Source organism: Cucumis melo, chromosome 12 (genome assembly GCF_025177605.1).
Source record: "Cucumis melo cultivar AY chromosome 12, USDA_Cmelo_AY_1.0, whole genome shotgun sequence".
Taxonomy (NCBI): Eukaryota; Viridiplantae; Streptophyta; class Magnoliopsida; order Cucurbitales; family Cucurbitaceae; genus Cucumis; species Cucumis melo.
In genome coordinates this window covers 12,928,306-12,947,966 of record NC_066868.1, presented here as the reverse complement: position 1 = coordinate 12,947,966, position 19,661 = coordinate 12,928,306, and the positions used below count along the sequence as shown (strand labels likewise).

At 34.4% G+C, this 19,661-nt stretch overlaps 1 protein-coding gene across 1 annotated transcript; it reads left to right on the top strand.

The window, feature by feature from the left end:
* Positions 1-8,598: 8,598 nt before the first annotated feature.
* Positions 8,599-11,514, top strand: LOC103499925 (uncharacterized protein At2g27730, mitochondrial). Its single transcript, XM_008463076.3, has 4 exons — positions 8,599-8,830; positions 8,915-9,037; positions 10,441-10,479; positions 11,012-11,514. The coding sequence occupies exons 2-4, from the start codon at positions 8,933-8,935 to the stop codon at positions 11,237-11,239; spliced, it is 372 nt and encodes a 123-aa protein (XP_008461298.2). The 5' UTR covers positions 8,599-8,830; positions 8,915-8,932; the 3' UTR covers positions 11,240-11,514.
* The last annotated feature ends 8,147 nt before the right edge of the window (positions 11,515-19,661 follow it).

Below are 19,661 nucleotides of genomic sequence, written 5' to 3'. Positions count from 1 at the left end.
TTCTCTAAAACATTCAAGAGACTAGGTGGTGTTCAAAGTCAAAACGAATACAATTATGAGAACAAACTTTGTTATAATGAGAAGTTGTGTGAGATCTATTGTCTTAGTTTACTCTAGAACAGTTGACAGTTCAAGGCATCATGTCCATTCATTAAGCAAGTAAACTCGATTGATGTTCACTAGGAAAAGTTCAAAGTTTATACTACTTATCCTAATGCAGGTTCTCTATTGAAAAATATCGAACGCTTATTTTTCCATTTAACTTACCATTTATGATGGGAATTGTTGGAATAAATGGTTATTGTTTGTGTTGCTTCATGAATGGATGCATCACTTCATGAAAGGTATTAATAACTAAATTATAGAAAAGGACATGACTTTTCAAATGGCCACGAATAAGTCTATAAATAAGGTCATTTTCTATTTGGTTGAAGGAGAAATCATAGTCTATAATCCCTTGTCTTCTTTAAAAAGAAGTCTCTCCATTATTCATAATCTTGACAGTCGGTAGATTCACAAAGTTTCTTTCATTGATCTTCTAGACGATGTGTACTCTTAAAAGACAGTTGATCTATTCTATCCTGGGAGACGATTACTCTCAAAACTCAAGCACTAGGGTGAGTAAATTTGTCTTAAGAAGAGAACGTGAATTCGTTGGACTTAGATCTATAATACATATATGATTTTTTGTTTTGTTGTGTTGATAATTTTGATAACACTTTCCCTGTAGCAATTATACTTTCTTTTGTTTTTAACATATGGCCTTCATTTCCCTTTGTTTCATCCTTTGCTTCTTCATTTTGGTCTTCTTGTTCTCCGTTATCGTCTTCATATTTGTTACTCTCTTATCCCTTAACATTGATTGGTTAATATAAATGTATTCTCTTATCCCTTAACATTGATTGGTTAATATAAATGTATTCTTAAAATACCAAATATAGTATACTTTATTAGTTTTTACTAAAATGTAGATGTTATAAAAAGATGTCGGGAGACGTATATTTGCGACATCGTGTTGGTTGCACGTCAAGAATAGTTCTGTCGACAGGTTTCTCCCGACACTCTTTCTGATGTCGCTTTGTACATCGAAAAAGCCTTCTCCAATGCATTTTCAATCTACACCGATGCATTGCTGCTTCAGGTTTGAAGTTAAGATAGTAACATCATTAAGGGTAAGCTATTATTTACTATTTAAAGGTTTAAGTTAAGGATCAACTGGTGTCGTTCTTGAATGGAGCGATATTGATTGACTTCAGCCCACATCTCGAGTCTAGCAAGGAGGTGCTCATAGTAGGATGTGATATTTATTCTACAAGGCATTGAAGTTACAACCTAAAAAGCAAAAAAAGAAAAAGGCAACCAGAATTTACACACATTTAAGTGACCAATCCATGAACCATGGAACCATTCGATGAACCAAACAAGTGATGAACACACTAAAAGACAATCGTGGTTGGTAGCCATAAATCAAGCAAGTTGGAACCTAACTTCGACCAAAGCATACCAGAGCCAAAGAACATGTGATGTTATAAGTCGGCACAATAGGGATGAAATTAAATTCAAGGTGTCAAACATGTGGGAACCGGTATCCTAAACAGACATGCAGACAAATAGATCAATGCTAGGTATGAGTGAAAATTGAGCAATATGTAAGAAAAACGCGCAAAAACAATGTAATTCAAATAATTCAATCCAAAATACAACGTAATTAACCAACCATACCTCATTTGTTTTCTAGTGTCATAAGGGCTCTCCCTCTGTGCCTGTTGAATTCTTTGCCTTTTTTTTTCTTGTCATCTTTTACCTATGATTTGTCATGTACTATAATTTAATTGATATGTTATATGAAACCTTTCTAAGTATTACAAGTTATGGATGGTTACTTTCTTCCCGTTGTCTATTTCTTTTGTTCTTGTATTGTCACTTGAAGATTCTTCCCATGTCGCCGTTATGTCTTCTTTTGTTTTTTATGTATGGGCTTCATTGCCATTTTGGTCTTCTTGTTCTCTGTTATCGTCTTCACATTTGTTACTCTCCTGTCCATTAACATTGATTGGTTAATATTGTATTCTTATTATACCAAATACATTATACTTTATTAATTAAAGTTCTAAAATGTAGATGTTATACCTTCTCATCTCGTTTGGTTTCCTCCTTTTTGCTCTTCCTACATTTGTTTCACAAATCTTCTTTTGATAGCCTACACATGTTTATTGTGGTTTACAATTAGGCTATATTGCTTAAAAAATTCAGGCAACAAAGACTAATTACCTTGCTTTTGATTCTTTTTTTTTTCTCTGCACCACATTTTCTTCTTTTGTAGGTTCATTATGTTATCTCTTTTTTGAAGTTTAGGACTGCCATGCTTATCTCAAATCCTCCAACCATTAAGTCTTCTGTTTTCTGTTGTAGATATGATGATATGCATATTAATATAAAACATTAATAGGGAAGTTGTTTGGTTGTAGCAAACAAGTTTTTAGGTCTTTTTATATTATTTCTGTTATGGGAATATTTTTTTGATTCTATGCATATTTAGTATTCCTTTGCACTATTAGTGATGTCTTCTAATCTATATCTATTTTGTTCTAACTATTTATCTTTTTTATTTTAAAAGGGATATTAGCATACAACTACATTAGTGATTTTGTCACACTGAAAAAGTAATTAGATGCATATCTTTTCCTCACTCGTCGGAGCTATTAGTTCTTTTCTTGCTGGTTTCTTCAAACCAATTATTCTGGCAACTTTAATCTTTCACTTACCCTTATTCTTCCTTTACTCTTCTCTTTTTTCATAGCCTTAATTTGCTTCAATTTATTAGTTAAATAAATGTTTATAAATATTCAAGGAATTTTTGTTGTCCTTTGTAGTTCCTAAAAAGTAAATGAAGATTTTTTAATATTTGTTAATTTATATTAAATGAATAATTAATTTGAAAGTGTATCCTCTATATAACAATTTAGATTGTATAAACTCCACAACATTTTGTATTTTCCTAACCTGTGAAGAAGTTCTTAAGATGGAGAATCGTTAGACTGTTTTGTCACCTGTGCATATCACAATCGACAATGATTAGAGATGTCGTCGAGGTAGTTGGTTGCCTTATTTTTGTTAACTAAACTAGTCTGCATTACATTGTAGACAATGATGAGTCTATAAACAATTTGTGAATGAAAGAAGAAGAAAGAAGGAGACAAACATTGTTTTTGCATAACCGAAGGTGGATGCCCCCTTTCAAGTGAGATAATGTTGGCGCAATTCTGGTAAGATACTATTACGTTGGTAGATGTTTTGTGAACGACGTTTTGTTGGTCTTGCGAGGATTCCGGTGTCTGACGCTTTATGTCACTAAGATGGAGGTTTCAAGATGGGCTTCAATGGAGATTAAGAAGACGAAGGAGTTTGGGAGGGAAATTAGTGATTTGAGGGATTTTAGGTGCTTGAGTGTTTTAGTAGGGAAGAGTTGAAATGGTTTGGGCTGGGAAGCATCATTTAAATATGGGGTATTTTGGGTTTTGAGAATGATTGTATTTGGAAAGTGTCTTTTTATTAGAGTAGGGGCAATGAAGACAATGCAATAATATTTTTTTTCTATTTTTTCGATATGAACAATTAAAATTAGTTTTTGTCATTTATCCAAATTAAATTTGTTGTTTTTCTAAAGGGTAATTATAAGGGGTATTTTAAAAAATGTAACAAAACGGCAAAATATTTACACCATATAGAACAATTCCGAAAATGAAAAAAGCCTACAGACCCACAATGGAAAATACTAAAAATGTCTCATCAACCACACTGTGAACAACGAGCATAATATATTTGGTACACGATCATTTAGATTTGGCTATTATTTGGTACACGATCATTTAGATTTGGTTAGCGAAATCTAAACGATTTATTTTTTTTTCAACTCTATCGTTTAATTTGATTACACAATTGTTTAATTTGGTTACACGATTGTTTAATTTGGTTACACGATCATTTTATTTGGTTACACGATTCTTTAGATTTGGTTACAAGATCGTTTAGATTTGGGTACACGATCGTTTAGATTTGGGTACACGATCGTTTGCATTTGGCTAAACGAAATTTTTCTGGCTAAACGAAAATTTTCAAGATTAAGTACACGATCGTTTAGATTTGTTTACATGATCGTTTATTTTTTCAAGATTCTTTGGGGCACAATCGTATAGATTTGGCTAAATGATTTTTTTTAATTCTTTTGATACACGATCGTTTATTTTTTTTTACACGATCGTTTAGATTTAGCTACATCAATCTAAATAATTTTTTTTCTAGATTTTTTATATACGATCTTTTAGATTTGGTTACCCTAATCTAAACAACGTAAAAAAAGATGAGGGAAAGAAGAAAGACAATAGAAAGAAATCATATCGAGAAAAAAAAAAGAAGAGAAAAAGAAAGAAAGACGATGGAAAGAAATCAAATTTGGTTACCCAAATCTAAATAATGTAAAAAAAAGGAAAAGAAAAAAGACGATGGAAAGAAATCACAGCAGAAAAAAAAAAAAAGAAAGGAAGAAAGACAATAGAAAAAAATCACAGCAAATGGAGAAGAAAGACAAAAGGGCAAACCTGGAATTTAAAAGCTGACTAAATTTATGGGTTTTGGTACACGGACAGTAAATATTTTCGTAGTTTGTTATATTTATAAAAATTTTACCTAATTATAATTTGTGGTAATTTTAGGAATAATAATTAAATATATAGTAACATTTAAAAAATTATAAATAAAGCAAAATCTATCAGTGATAGACTTTTATCGCTGATAGACTAATATTTACAACATTGTCTATTAGTGATATACTTAGAGACTTTAACAAATTTCACTATATTTGTAATAGATTTGTAAATCTTTTAAAATACTGTTATATACTTAATTATTTTGAATTGAATTGTTGTTTTGCAACTATCTGTTTTGTAAGAGAGTATCTTCGAAATAAATAGGTAAAACCGTGGAAATAACAAATTTATGGATAGAAAAAAGAAAAATAACAAATTGTTAAATTATTTTGATTTATGGCAAAACTAACTGCCAGAATAATTTTTCCATTTTTTGGGCCGAAATTACCCCTCCACGAATGACAATTGTCCATATACAAATACAGTGTATTTGTTGAGATCAAAAAATCAAACAAAATATCACATATCTTGAATACATTGATTGTATTTGTAAATACACTCACTTATGATAATTATTAACTAAATCAAAAAATTATTATATTGTTTCAACAATCCCTAAAGATATGTCATTAGTTTCAACATCATCTAATTATCATGATAAAAATCAAGAAATTAATGAAAAATAACTTCAAAATTTCAATTTTTTATTTTTCGAATTATAGATTCAAAATTGAATTCCTCCCTAAAATCATGTCAAAGATAATGCAATATCCATTAATTTCATCATTTTTTATTTTTTAAATTATTTAACGAAAAAACATACATAAATTAAGTAATTTTAGATTCAAAATTGACCTTTTGTATTTTTTAAATTATTTATGGAAAAATATACATAAATTAATTAATTTTAGATTCAAAATTGAATCCCTTCCTAAAATCATGCTAAAGATAATGCAATATCCATTAATTTCATCATTTTTTATTTTTTAAATTATTTACGAAAAAACATAAATAAAAATTTAGATTCAAAATTGACATTTTGTATTTTTTAAATTATTTACGAAACAATATACATAAATTAATTCATTTTAGATTCAAAATTGAATTCCTTCTTAAAATCATCCCAAAGATAATGCAATATCCATTAATTTCACCATTTTTATTTTTTAAATTATTTACGAAAAAACCATACATAAATTAGGTAATTTTAGATTCAAAATTGACATTTTTTATTTTTTAAATTATTTACGAAAAATATATATAAATTAATTAATTTTATATTCAAATTTTAATTCCTTCCTAAAATCATGCCAGAGATAATGCAATATCCATTAATTTCACCATTTTCTATTTTTTAAACTATTCCTAAAATAATGGATATCTTCTTAATATCCTAGCGCTACATCAAACTAAAACTCGAGAGCTACAGAAAACACATAAGTAAAAAGAAAAATAGATAACCATTATCAAAGTATGGAGTATACAACAACCATAAGTCACAGAAGATATGATTCCCATCATAATTTTACTCCATACAAATTTTATGGAGTAAAATAGAAATATAATGTTTGAATTTGTAAAATACAAATTGTACACCTTAATTTATTAAGATTATTGCTCTGAATCCCTAAAATTATGCCAACAATAGTATTTGTTATATATCACACCATAAAATTACAAATTGGTTTTAACTTAGTTTGAATCTTTAAAATTATGTCAAATATAATGTTTGAGTCCCTATATTTAGTTTGTATCTTATATGAAACAATAATTTAATATACATCTCTCATACGCCACAGATGACAATTGTCCATATAAAAATAAAGTGTATTTATTTAGATGAAAAAAATCAAACAAAATATCATATATCACGAATAAAGTGTATTTGTAAACAATAATTCTTAATTAAATCAAAAAAATATTATATTGTTCCAACAATCCCTAAAGATACGTCATTAGTTTCAACATCCCCTAATTATTAGGATACAAAATACAGTATATTAATTTTATATTCTTAAATTGAATTCCTCAAATTATGCCAAAGATAATGGACAATTAATTCCTAAAATCATGTCAAAGATAATGGATAATCTATTAATTTCAGCATTTTTTATTTTTTAAATTATTTACGAAAAAAACACACATAATGCATCAAGTTTAGATTCTTAATTTGAATTCCTAATGTTAAAATTTTGAGGTAAAAAATTTCAACATTATTATCATAAGTTATTAAGATTTTATTTTATTGGGTATTAAAAGTTATTTAAGTTTGGAAAGGAAAAGAAAAAAAATAAAAATTTTATAATATTATAATATAATATAATATAATATAATATAATATAGGGAAACTTACATAAATGTAACAAAACACCAAACTATTTACGACTCGTATAATAAAGTCCATAAAGTTAGCAATTTTTTAAGTATTCCTGGTTTACCCTTCCATCTTTCATTTTGCAATTTGTTTTCCTCCTGCGATTTTGTCTTCTTTTTTCCTATTTTTTTTATGCAATTTCTTTCCATCATCTTTTTTATTTTTCAATTCTTTATTTACGTCATTTAATCTTTCTTTTCTTCTTTTCCTTTTTTTTTTCTCGTTTTTCCATCGTCTTTCTACTTTTCCTCTTCTTTTTTTCGCTGCAATTTCTTTCCATCGTCTTTCTTCTTTTTTCTTTTTTTTTACGTCGTGTCCAAAAAATAGCAAAATCTAAAATATCGTGTATAAAAATCTTGAAAAAAAAGTCATTTTGATTGGAGTAGCCAAAACTATCGTGTAAAAAAATAAAAGATCATGTATAAAGAATCTTGACAAAAAATCATTTAGATTGAAGTAGCCAAATGTAAGCGATTGTGTAAAAAAAGTAAACGATCATGTAAAAAAAGTAAACGATCATGTAAAAAAAAATTGTGTATAAAGAATCTTGAAAAAGATCATTTAGATTGGAGTAGCCAAATGTAAACATTGTTTAAAAAAAATAAACGATCATGTAAAAAAAAATATCGTGTATAAAGAATCTTGAAAAAAAATCATCTGGATTGGAGTAGCCAAATGTAAACAATTGTGTAAAAAAAAGTAAACTGACAGGACATTTTTGGTATTTTACACGGTGGGCCTCTGGGCTTTTTCCGTTTTTTGAATTGTTTTATAGAGTGTAAATATTTTGCGGTTTTTTTATATTTTTGAAATGACCCCTATAATATAATATAAATATTATTATTATTATTATTATTATTATTATACCTTTTTTTTAAACCCTAAATTCATCATCATCTTCTTCATCTCAGCCGCAACCCCCCTCCCACTTTCATCTTCTTCTTCTTCGAAATCACACAACCACTTCGCCCCTGTCTCTCTTCTCTCCATTGAGATCTCCGGCGACAATCTCCCTCCATCCGTCGAAACCACCATCGTCACCTTAGTTCTCCGTCAAGTTCCTATTCATCGTTAGCCCAAACCGAACACCCCAAGCCACTCCCCTTTCCATCAGTCATCTCCTCTGCGTCGCGACGCCCGGATCTGAAGCCTGTGTTTGCTCCAACCGATTTTTGTTCGCAAAGCTCCGACCGCCATCATCGCTCTCCACGAACGCAGCCGCCACCGTCACAATTTCCCATTCTCGTGGAGCTTGTTGCACCATCCATCCTTCTCCGTACCACGCTACCGCACCAGGGCATGCTCTCCTCATCGTTGAAGAAGTCTTTGTTCTCGAGCGGTCATGTCCCAAGGGTAAGTGTATAGTTTGTATTGGTTATAGGGTATTTGTGGATTCTATTACAAATGTATTTAGAAATTACATTTGTTAATTAAGTAGGGAAACATTGTTCTCCCATTTATTATTTAAAAATTTTCTGTTTTACTATTTTATCAATTTAAAAATAAAATTATCATTAAAGTAATTTTATTATTATTTCAGTCGGTCCAAATAAATATGATTTTGGGCCCAAATCGTACATCTTGTGTTAATGTGTACAAATACATTTCTCCCAAAATGAGAGCTGCACGTTTCCAAGCGTGGAACGAGTATCGATTCATTTCTTAAATTGAAGGGCTTCTATTCGCACAATCTCCACGTATTTCGCCTACGGAAATTTTGCATCTACAAAACCCTACTCGATTGCCCAGCTCCTCTCGGCAACTACCATCGTTTTCTTCCCAAAACTAACTCTCTCTTCTTCTTCTTTCGGTAAGTAATCTTCTTCAAGCTTCCATTGTTTGTTTCCCCACAAATCTAATGTTTCCATTCAATCAATCGTATTCATCTTTTTAGGAAAGGCGATCAATTGAAATGGCAGCAGCTAGGACCGCCGCTAGAATCTTTTCCCGAAGGTTTTCGAGCAGCGGGAAGATACTCAGCGAGGAAGAAAAGGCTGCTGAGAATGTCTACATCAAGGTCCCCATCTAGACCCTAAACACCCACCTCTGGTTTTTACGTTTTTTTTTTTTTTATGTGGGGGGCTTTTCTGATTATGTTAGGATTATGCTGATTGTTGTTTCATAGATTATGATTACAAAGCATTGAAAAAGTATAATTATAATCAAAGATTAATAGAAAAAGTATGGTGTATTTGCTTGTTGCTGGTACAACTTGCTTGTTTGAGATGTTAAGTTTCTCGATGGGTTGAGTCTACTATTCTTTTCTATGTTAGTTTTTTTTTTTCTTTTTTTTTTTGTTCGAAATCAGAATGATCAAACAAGAAATGGTCAGGATGACTAAAACCAATGGTACGCCTGTACGAAGTAGTTTATTCCATTCAAACTTAGACCCTTAACTACTTTTCATGCAAACGTACTTACAAAATCCATTGTATGTTAAGTGTGTTGGACAATATATCATTAAATTTCCATTCACCCATGAGTCTAAACTTTTAGGTCAATCGATCATTTAATATGGTATCAAAGTACATGGTTCAAGGAGGTCCATCCTAAAAGTGGGAGGTTCAATCCTCACTCCCGCAATTGTTGTACTAAAAACAAAATCATTTCAAAATTTATTGATTAGACATTGATGTCGTTGAGACAAATAGTCCCCTACTACAAGCTAAGTAAGCAGTGGTATAAAGTGAAACTATTTCAAGTATCAAAAATGAAGGGAACGGATTTGATGTACCCAGTTGTTATTTTATCTGGAAGGGGCTTTCTTGTAATCCATCTGGATTATTTTGTTTCTATTATGTCTTTGTGAGCTTTTTTGTTTACCAGCTAGTGTAGGTCTTGCGTTAGTTATTTATTTTGTTTCCTGTTAGTTTGTTAGTTAGGTTATTTCAGCTTTTTCTTAAATGCCTGTAAATATACAGCTTTAGAGTCTGTTTTTGGCTAATCTTCAATTAAATAAAACAGCCAAACTAACAAGTCTAGAATCCTTTATATTTCTCTAACATCCCATTTTATAGTGGGTATGATGGTCTTATTGAAGTAGAGAATTGGTTTCTATTGCCGTAGAGATCCATGACTTTGTAATCAAAATGGCTTCTTCAATTCTTCTTAGTGCAGTTCTATAGTTCTTCATTATGGAGTAGAGTATAATAAAAGGCCTTTTCCAGGTAGTTGCACTTTCTTTTTCTAGGCCTTTTCCAGGTAGAGCATAATAGTAATAAATTCTTCTTTTCATGTGGAACATTTGTCTAAGTCTCTAAGTTGAAGCATCAAAGTGCTAAGTCTTGGGGATTTTTCAATGCCAAGAGTTTAGCTATTTCTCTTCATATGAGTGAACATTTCTCCATTACCGTCTGCTTGCTTATGTGGTCTTTTTTTACCTTATTTCTATCCATATTTCATTTTGTTGAAATTTTGCAGAAAACTGAACAAGAAAAACTGGAGAAGCTTGCACGCAAGGTATGCTCATAGTTTCTTTGAACTTTCATTTGGGAATCTAGAGTTTGAAATTATGGGATCTTGGATAATCTAGCATTTCACATAGTAAACTTTTACGGTTCTCTTAAATTGCATGTTTTTGTTTTGCGGGGCTGAGTATTGATGGCCCCAAATCTTTAAGGTTTTACTAGCATAGGTGTCTGAGAAAGAATCGAGAATGTAACGAGGTTTATGTAGGGATTGTGAGGTCCATTTATATTGCATTATTTCCTGTTAGTAGAATTTGGTTGGGAAGAGTTTTTGTGATTTAAGGGGAGAGCATTATTAGTTGGAGGTATCATTGGCTGTGTTTTCTGTTGAGTTTTCTTAGGAGAAATTGAGAGAGATGGAATGCTCTCAAAACTTACCATGATATATGTTGATTAATAAATTTGATAGTCAGACTTGTATCACGCATCTAGGTCTATTGGTAAATGGTAAAATAGTTTTCTTTTTCTTTGTGTGAGCTGAATATTCTAATCTTCTTTGGGCTACAAATGCATTATAATTCTAGGGACCTAAACCAGAAGAAAAGATAGGAGAGTCAGTAGCTGATTCCGTTCCAAGCAGCTCTGCCTCAGGTTCATCCTCAGCCTCAGCCTCAGCATCAGGAGCATCATCGGAGAAAATATCGACTGACAAACAACGCAATTATGCTGTTGTAGCTGGAACTGTAACTATTCTCGGTGCTCTCGGATGGTATCTCAAATCTAAAAAGAAGCCAGAAGAAGTCCATGATTGAGTTAACCAATGAAGTCATTTTCATATCATTAGCATCTGAAGCTTGGGAGGTGAGTTTTCTCCTTTCCTCTGCTAAATAAACCAAAAATCAAGATGCATATGGATCTTGGTTAAAGAATACATTATGTCAATATTGACGTTTCTCCTTGAAAATGGTTTTTTGGCCTTATTTCTGTTTACTTTCATGGAAAATTGACCCTGAGACAGTGACAGGATGAGACATGCTCTGTGACAAAGACTTGGTTTTATTGGATTTCATTTTCACATTCTCTTCAATGATGATATTTGAGTAAATACTTTTTTTTTATCGTTTCTAAAAAAAAAAAAAAAAGAAGAAGAATACTCTGTTTCCATTATTTTGTAAAAAGCTAATATGTATCGCCTAATTCAAGCTCCGAAGCACAATGTTCAAACTCAATGTTAAACTTTCGAGCTTTTACAAACATAAGCATAACCTTTTTCTTTTTTAGCTTAAATGCTTAACGCATAATGGTTATAATGTGAGTGGATCACGGCGAACAAGCCCATTCAATTTGTTTTATTTTCCTTTTTTTCTTTTTTTGGCCGGGTGGGTTGGAATGAAGATTTCTTAGTGTATTTCATATTTTCAGAGTTGATTCAGCAGATAAATAATTCTCGTAATAGTTGAAATTATCTGTTGTGACATTCTTACTTAACTATTCGCTCCATGAAGAAATGATTTGTTGTGTTGTGATTACAGAGAAAAATAATGGCTCCTAAAGGTGTGTAGACACTACTAATGCCATTTACATGGATATGGGGAATTTCTTACTTCTTGATTTACTTTCTTAAAATTTAAGATTTGAAAATTTTATCTTTGTTTTTGAAATTTGGCTAAGAGTTCTCTGCGATAAGGAAAGACCACTTTAAAAAAAGGGAAAAATAAGTTTAATTTTAAAAACTAGGGCTAGTTTTGGTAGAAAATTTGGATTCTGTTTTATGTTTTTGTTTTCAAAACTAATTTTGGAATTTATGATAAATAGTGTAAAACAATTTTTTTATCTGTTTGTTCAAGCATTTAGAATTTGAATTTTAAATTTTAAAGAAAAAAATTATATTAAACATATGTAAAACATTTAGAAATACAATGCCATATGTCCTATTATAAATTATAAAATAGTAATTACAAAAATTTTACGTTAAATTACAATGTAATTTGATGTGTGAGGACTATTTATGGATGCCATATATATGAGGTTTTATCAAATGTTAAGTTTTACCTTTCTCTAAATAATAAAAATTAAAATTGTAATTTAATCAAATTTTTAAAAATAAATTACATTCATAAACAAAATAATAACTTATTATCCACTAAAATTTTATCCATATATATTATGAAACATATTTAAAACATTTTTTAAATTAGAATTTAATTTTTGGATTTGTCACCAAATACATATATGAAAACATAAAATAAAATTCATTTTTATTGAATTTCTTGTTTTCAATTTTTTTTTGTTTTCGGATTCTCTATTAAATAAGATCCTAAATGATCATGAAAATGAATATTTTCCTACAAAAGGAACGATGTTGTTGGTTTTTAGTGAACCCTGACTGATACATCTTCCGGGGAGTGTATGTTGTCGAAGGAAAAGGTGAAAGCATGCCAGATTGAGATAGCAGGCCATGTGATTGAAGTAACGCTGTTAGTCCTGGATATGCTCGACTTTGATGTAATCCTGGGTATGGATTGGTTGGCCGCTAACCACGCCAGCATAGATTGTTCCCGTAAGGAGGTAATGTTTAACCCTCCCTCGATGGCCAGTTTTAAATTTAAGGGAGAAGGGTCAAGGTCGTTGCCTCAGGTAATCTCAGCCATCAGGGCCAGTAAACTGCTCAGTCAGGGTACTTGGGGTATCTTAGCGAGCGTGGTGGATACTAGAGAGGTCGATGTATCCCTATCATCAGAACCGGTGGTGAGGGACTATCCGGATGTCTTTCCTGAAGAACTTCCAGGGTTACCTCCTCACAGAGAGGTTGAGTTTGCCATAGAGTTGGAGCCGGACACGGTTCCTATATCCAGAGCCCCTTACAGAATGGCCCCCGCAGAGCTGAAAGAACTGAAGGTGCAGTTACAAGAATTGCTTGATAAGGGATTCATTCGACCGAGCGTGTCACCTTGGGGTGCGCCCGTTTTATTTGTTAAGAAGAAGGATGGATCGATGCGTCTATGCATTGACTATCGGGAGTTGAACAAGGTAACCGTAAAGAACAGATATCCCTTGCCCAGGATCGACGATCTATTTGACCAGTTACAGGGAGCCATAGTGTTCTCTAAGATTGATCTTCGGTCGGGATATCATCAGCTGAGGATTAAGAATGGTGATGTACCGAAGACAGCATTTCGTTCCAGATATGGACACTACGAGTTTATTGTGATGTCTTTTGGTTTGACGAATGCTCCGGCAGTGTTTATGGACCTGATGAACAGAGTGTTTAGGGAGTTCCTAGATACTTTTGTGATCGTGTTTATTGATGATATCTTGATATACTCCAAGACGGAGGCCGAACATGAGGAGCATTTACGTATAGTTTTGCAAACACTTCGGGATAATAAGTTGTATGCAAAGTTCTCGAAATGCGAGTTTTAGCTGAAACAGGTGTCCTTTCTGGGCCACGTGGTTTCTAAGGCTGGAGTCTCTGTGGATCCAGCTAAGATAGAGGCAGTCACCGGTTGGACCCGACTTTCCACAGTCAGTGAGGTTCGTAGCTTTCTGGGTTTAGCAGGTTATTATCGACGATTTGTGGAGAACTTTTCTCGTATAGCTACTCCTCTTACTCAGTTGACCAGGAAGGGAGCTCCTTTTGTTTGGAGCAAGGCATGTGAGGACAGTTTCCAGAACCTTAAACAGAAACTAGTTACCGCACCGGTTCTTACTGTACCTGATGGTTCTGGCAGTTTTGTGATTTATAGTGATGCTTCCAAGAAGGGTTTGGGTTGTGTTTTGATGCAACAGGGTAAGGTGGTCGCTTATGCTTCTCGTCAGTTGAAGAGTCATGAGTAGAACTACCCTACACATAATTTAGAGTTGGCAGCAGTGGTTTTTGCTTTGAAAATATGGAGGCATTACTTATATGGTGAAAAGATACAGATCTTCACGGATCATAAGAGCTTGAAATACTTCTTTACTCAGAAGGAATTGAATATGAGACAGCGAAGATGGCTTGAGTTAGTGAAGGATTACTATTGTGAGATACTGTATCATCCAGGCAAGGCAAATGTGGTAGCTGATGCTCTTAGTAGAAAGGTATCACATTCAGCAGCACTTATTACCCAACAGGCCCCATTGCATCGGGATCTCGAGCGGGCTGAGATTGCAGTGTCAGTGGGGGCAGTCACTATGCAATTAGCCCAGTTGACGGTACAGCCGACTTTGAAGCAAAGGATCATTGATGCTTAGGGTAACGATCCTTATTTGGTTGAGAAACGTGGCCTAGCAGAGGCAGGGCAAGCGGTTGAGTTCTCCATATCCTCTGATGGTGGACTTTTGTTTGAGAGACGCCTCTGTGTGCCGTCAGATAGTGCGGTTAAGACAGAATTATTATCTGAGGCTCACAATTCCCCATTTTCCATGCACCCAGGTAGTACGAAGATGTATCAGGACCTGAAACGGGTTTATTGGTGGCGTAACATGAAGAGGGAGGTAGCAGAATTTGTTAGTAGATGCTTGGTGTGTCAGCAAGTTAAGGCACCAAGGCAGAAACCAGCGGGTTTATTACAACCCTTGAGCGTACCGGAATGGAAGTGGGAAAACGTGTCCATGGATTTCATTACAAGACTGCCGAGAACTCTGAGGGGTTTTACAGTGATTTGGGTTGTGGTGGACAGACTTACCAAATCAGCGCACTTCGTTCCGGGTAAATCCACCTATACTGCTAGTAAGTGGGCACAGCTGTACATGTCTGAGATAGTGAGATTACACGGAGTGCCAGTGTCGATTGTTTCTGATAGAGATGCCCGTTTCACTTCCAAATTCTGGAAGGGTTTGCAGACTGCTATGGGCACGAGGTTAGACTTTAGTACAGCTTTCCATCCACAGACTGACGGTCAGACTGAGCGCCTGAACCAAGTTTTAGAGGATATGTTGCGAGCGTGTGCATTGGAATTTCCAGGTAGCTGGGACTCCCACTTGCATTTGATGGAATTTGCTTATAATAACAGTTATCAGGCTACTATTGGCATGACACCATTTGAGGCCTTGTACGACAAATGTTGTAGATCCCCGGTTTACTGGGGTGAGGTGGGTGAGCAGAGATTGATGGGTTCTAAGTTAGTTCAGTCTACTAACGAAGCGATATAGAAGATTAGATCACGCATGCATACCGCTCAGAGTAGGCAGAAGAGTTATGCAGATGTGAGACGGAAGGATCTTGAGTTTGAGGTAGGGGACAAAATGTTCTTAAAGGTAGCACCTATGAGAGGTGTCTTACGATTTGAAAGGAGGGGAAAGCTGAGTCCCCATTTTGTTGGGCCGTTTGAGATTTTGGAGCGGATTGGCCCTGTAGCTTATCGCTTGGCGTTGCCACCATCACTCTCTACAGTTCATGATGTGTTTCATGTTTCTATGTTGAGGAAGTACGTGCCAGATCCATCCCATGTAGTGGATTACGAGCCACTAGAGATTGATGAAAACTTGAGCTATACTGAACAACCCGTTGAGGTGTTGGCTAGAGAGGTGAAAATGTTGAGAAATAGAGAAATTCCTTTGGTTAAAGTCTTATGGCGGAATCACCGGGTGGAAGAGGCTACATGGGAGCGAGAAGACGACATGAGGTCCCGTTATCCCAAACTGTTCGAGGAATAAAACTTTCGAGGACGAAAGTTCCCTAAGGAGGGAAGAATGTAACGCCCTGAATTTTCGAGGTAAAATTTTTTTTTATCATTTTATGTAATCTTTCGGAAATTTAAAATTTTTGTAAAATGATAAAATAATAATATAATATTAATTATATTATTATTGTTAGGCATTATTATCATTATAACTTAATATTAATACTTTTATTATTATTTAATATTAATATTAATATTATTATTTAATATCATATAATTATTTAATATTAATATTTTATTATAAATTATTATTGTTTTTATTTAATATATATATATATATATATATATATATATAATAATATTTTTTTTAAATCAACCCTAAAGCGCGCCGCCCCCCATTCCATTTCTTCTTCTTCAACGTCTTCCACACGCAGGCCGCCGCTGCCGTCTCCCAGCTTTCTCTCTTCCGCATTCGCCGTCGCCATCCATTCTCTCCGTCTCCCTCTCTCTGTGGTGGTACCGTTTCCGTCTCCGTCGTCGGAATCTCACCGCTCCAGCTTTTGTCCGCCGCGGCCCATCCATTTCCGAACTCCCTCTCAATCTCACGCACTCGGACGCCGCCGTGCGTCCTTCATCCCACCGTGTCCGCCGATGCCCTGTCGCTCTCCGCCGCGTTGAAGCGGAGTCGGTCGTCGGACTCCTCCAAGCCGCGGAGCGTTTCCATTGTCGAACGCCGAAGATCGATGTTCGTGGTCGCCCCGATTTCAAGCTGATCCGACACGAGACCCGCTTCCAGTCCGACCCGCGATTCAAGCTGCAGATCCGAGTCGAGCCGTAAGCTGACTTGAGCTGAGCTGCGAGCCGAGTCAAGCCGAAGACCGAGCCGAGCCGCGAGCCACAAGCCGAGCCGAGCCGAGCCGTAAGCTGACTTGAGCCGAGCTGCTAGCCGAGCCGCAAGCCAAGTTGAACCGAGCCGTGAGCCGAGCCGTGAGCTGAGCCGTGAGCCAAGGCCGAGCCGAGCCGAGCCGAGGGTGAGCCAAGCTGAGTCGAGCCACCTAAGCCATATTTTCCTCCCTGCATTTCGGGTCACGGTGAGTCTTCGGTAAGGATTGTTTTCGATGAATTTCCTAATGTTGCTACATCCGATTCGAGTTTGAATATTGGAATAAGATATGGTCCTACCTTTCATCCCTTGAAGGTATTAAGGAGTTGACGTATAAGTTCTCGGGTTCCGCGGCAGGCTTGTTTGGAGATAGTTTCCTTTCCTTGGGTAAGTCAACGGATGTTGCTTAGGACCATTTAAAATGACTTCTACTAGTATCATCGATTAAAACCTTTGTGTTTTCGTTTAGGTGGATCCGTTGAGCGTGGACTCGATCGAGGGGCATAACCGAGTTTCAGGTAAGGGTTTTCCTACTACTGGACCTCGCATCGAGGCTGGAAACGTAGTAATCCACAGGGGATTACACGTTAGTAACTGTACCGAATAAATGTATGTGTGTTTGACTTTTAAGTATTGTTGTTATACTCTTGTCTGATGTAAAGGTAACGCGACCGCTAGTTGTAGCTTGTGTGCTATCGGGTGTAAGGAGTTGCTTGCGGATAGACCCCGATGCTGGATGTTCGGTATAGTGTGGTTATGTTAATGGGCTACGTTGTAGATTGGAATTTTATGTCGATGGACCCTGAAGTTTACGGTTAGGTACGTGGTAGTCATTGGTCTGGACATTGATCACGGAGTTTGGTCGGGGAAGGACGGTGAGTCCGATTTTGATTGATTAGTTGACTGGGTCTAGGGGTCATTAATGGTGTGCGAATTGGAAACGCGTATAGCAACTGCGGGTGTAGTTGTTTAAACCTATACTATCTGACTGGCAAAGCCTATGGCGGAACTGTAATATGAATGTTGTTGGGGTATGACTGTTGTAGACGGTTTAGTATGGACTGAGGGGTAACGGTTAGCTTCATCTATGGGGTAGTGTACCTTACGGATATGTGCATCCTTCGGGAGCACTAGACTAATATGTGCATCCTTCGGGAGCACTAGACTGATATGTGCATCCTTCGGGAGCACTAGACTGATATGTGCATCCCTCGGGATCACTAGACTGATAGGTGGATCCTTCGGGATCACGAGACTGATATGTGCATTCTACGGAACCATTAGACTGTTATGTAGGGTACCCCTGAATAGGAAGTTAACTGTTGTTCCCTAACGGGCCCAGTAGTGGGTCCCTTACTGGGTATGTTTATACTCACCCTTTTCTCTTCTTAAACTTTTCAGGTAAGGGCACAGCGAGGGGCAGACCGACGAGAGGCAGGAAGGATGCGTGAAGGCCATATGGACGCGTCTGGTTTTCTTTATGCTTCCGCTGATGTATTTTGTTAGAATATTTGATTTTGTGATTTTGAGTTGATGACCTGAGTATTTTATTTGAAACATTTGTGACTGTGATTTAAATAGGGCCCGAAACTGTTTTTGTAATATTTCTAACGTTTTAATGAATCGCAACCGGTCCGTTATGAATTTTGTGTTTTGTGGTCGAGTCTTAGCACTGAGTAGTGGCCTCAGCTTAGTCCGGAAAGTTGGGTCGTTACATATAGTCTACATTTGGGATGCAAATTATTATAGTTTGTATTATTACGAGATGTGTTTGAGATGTAAATTATTATAATTTGAGTTTTCACTATTTTTTTTTGTCTACATAAAATACACATTTTTTTCAATTGATTTTTTAAAAAATTTGGTTATTTAAAATATTCATTTAATAAATTTAGTTTCAAACTGGGTTTTTCACTATACATGAAGTACAATTTTTCTTACATAAAGCTAGTAGTTTTGTATTTCATTATAACTATAGAACACAACAACAAACATAATCAAATGGACCATACTACTTTTAAAATTATCAAATTATCATTGATAGATTACGTTTCCTCCAAAATAAACATAGTCTTAATTCATTTTTCATGTGTAATAAAAAATGAGATACATAAAGATAAATGCATCTTGAAATTTATCTAAGGATCATTGTATTTAATTTTGTCACAAAAAATTACTACAAAAACCTACATTACATCTAAGCATTTCTTCCTTTTTTTTACCATATACTAGCGATAAGTATTTTTAACTTTTAAAAAAGTTTAATGAGTATTAATCTAAGTCAAAAATATATTTTAAACAAAATATAGTAGTACTAGCTTTTTATAAAAAACAATAGAATCCAAGATAATTCTCTATAATTTAGATAGAAATCAAGACCTTTATTAGTTAAGATTAAAATATTTAGATAAGATTCATAGGAAATCAAACGTTGGCATGGAGATTTTAAGTTTAAATTAAAATGATTTCAGTAAAAATATTAAACTCAATTAAATAATTTAATAAACAAAAAAAGACTCTACTTAATTAAACATAATTCAACATCGAAATTTCTTAAACGATTTTTTTCATATCCCCAATCGATTTTTTTCATATCCCCAATTGTTGAAGTTGAACTAAAAGAAGAATATATTAAAATGGTAATTATAATTTATTCCTTTTTTCTTATTATAGATTAATCTAATTGAAAAAGAAAGAGGAGGAAAAAAAGTTGTGTTTGATGATGACTTCTGGATTTTTTATTATAGA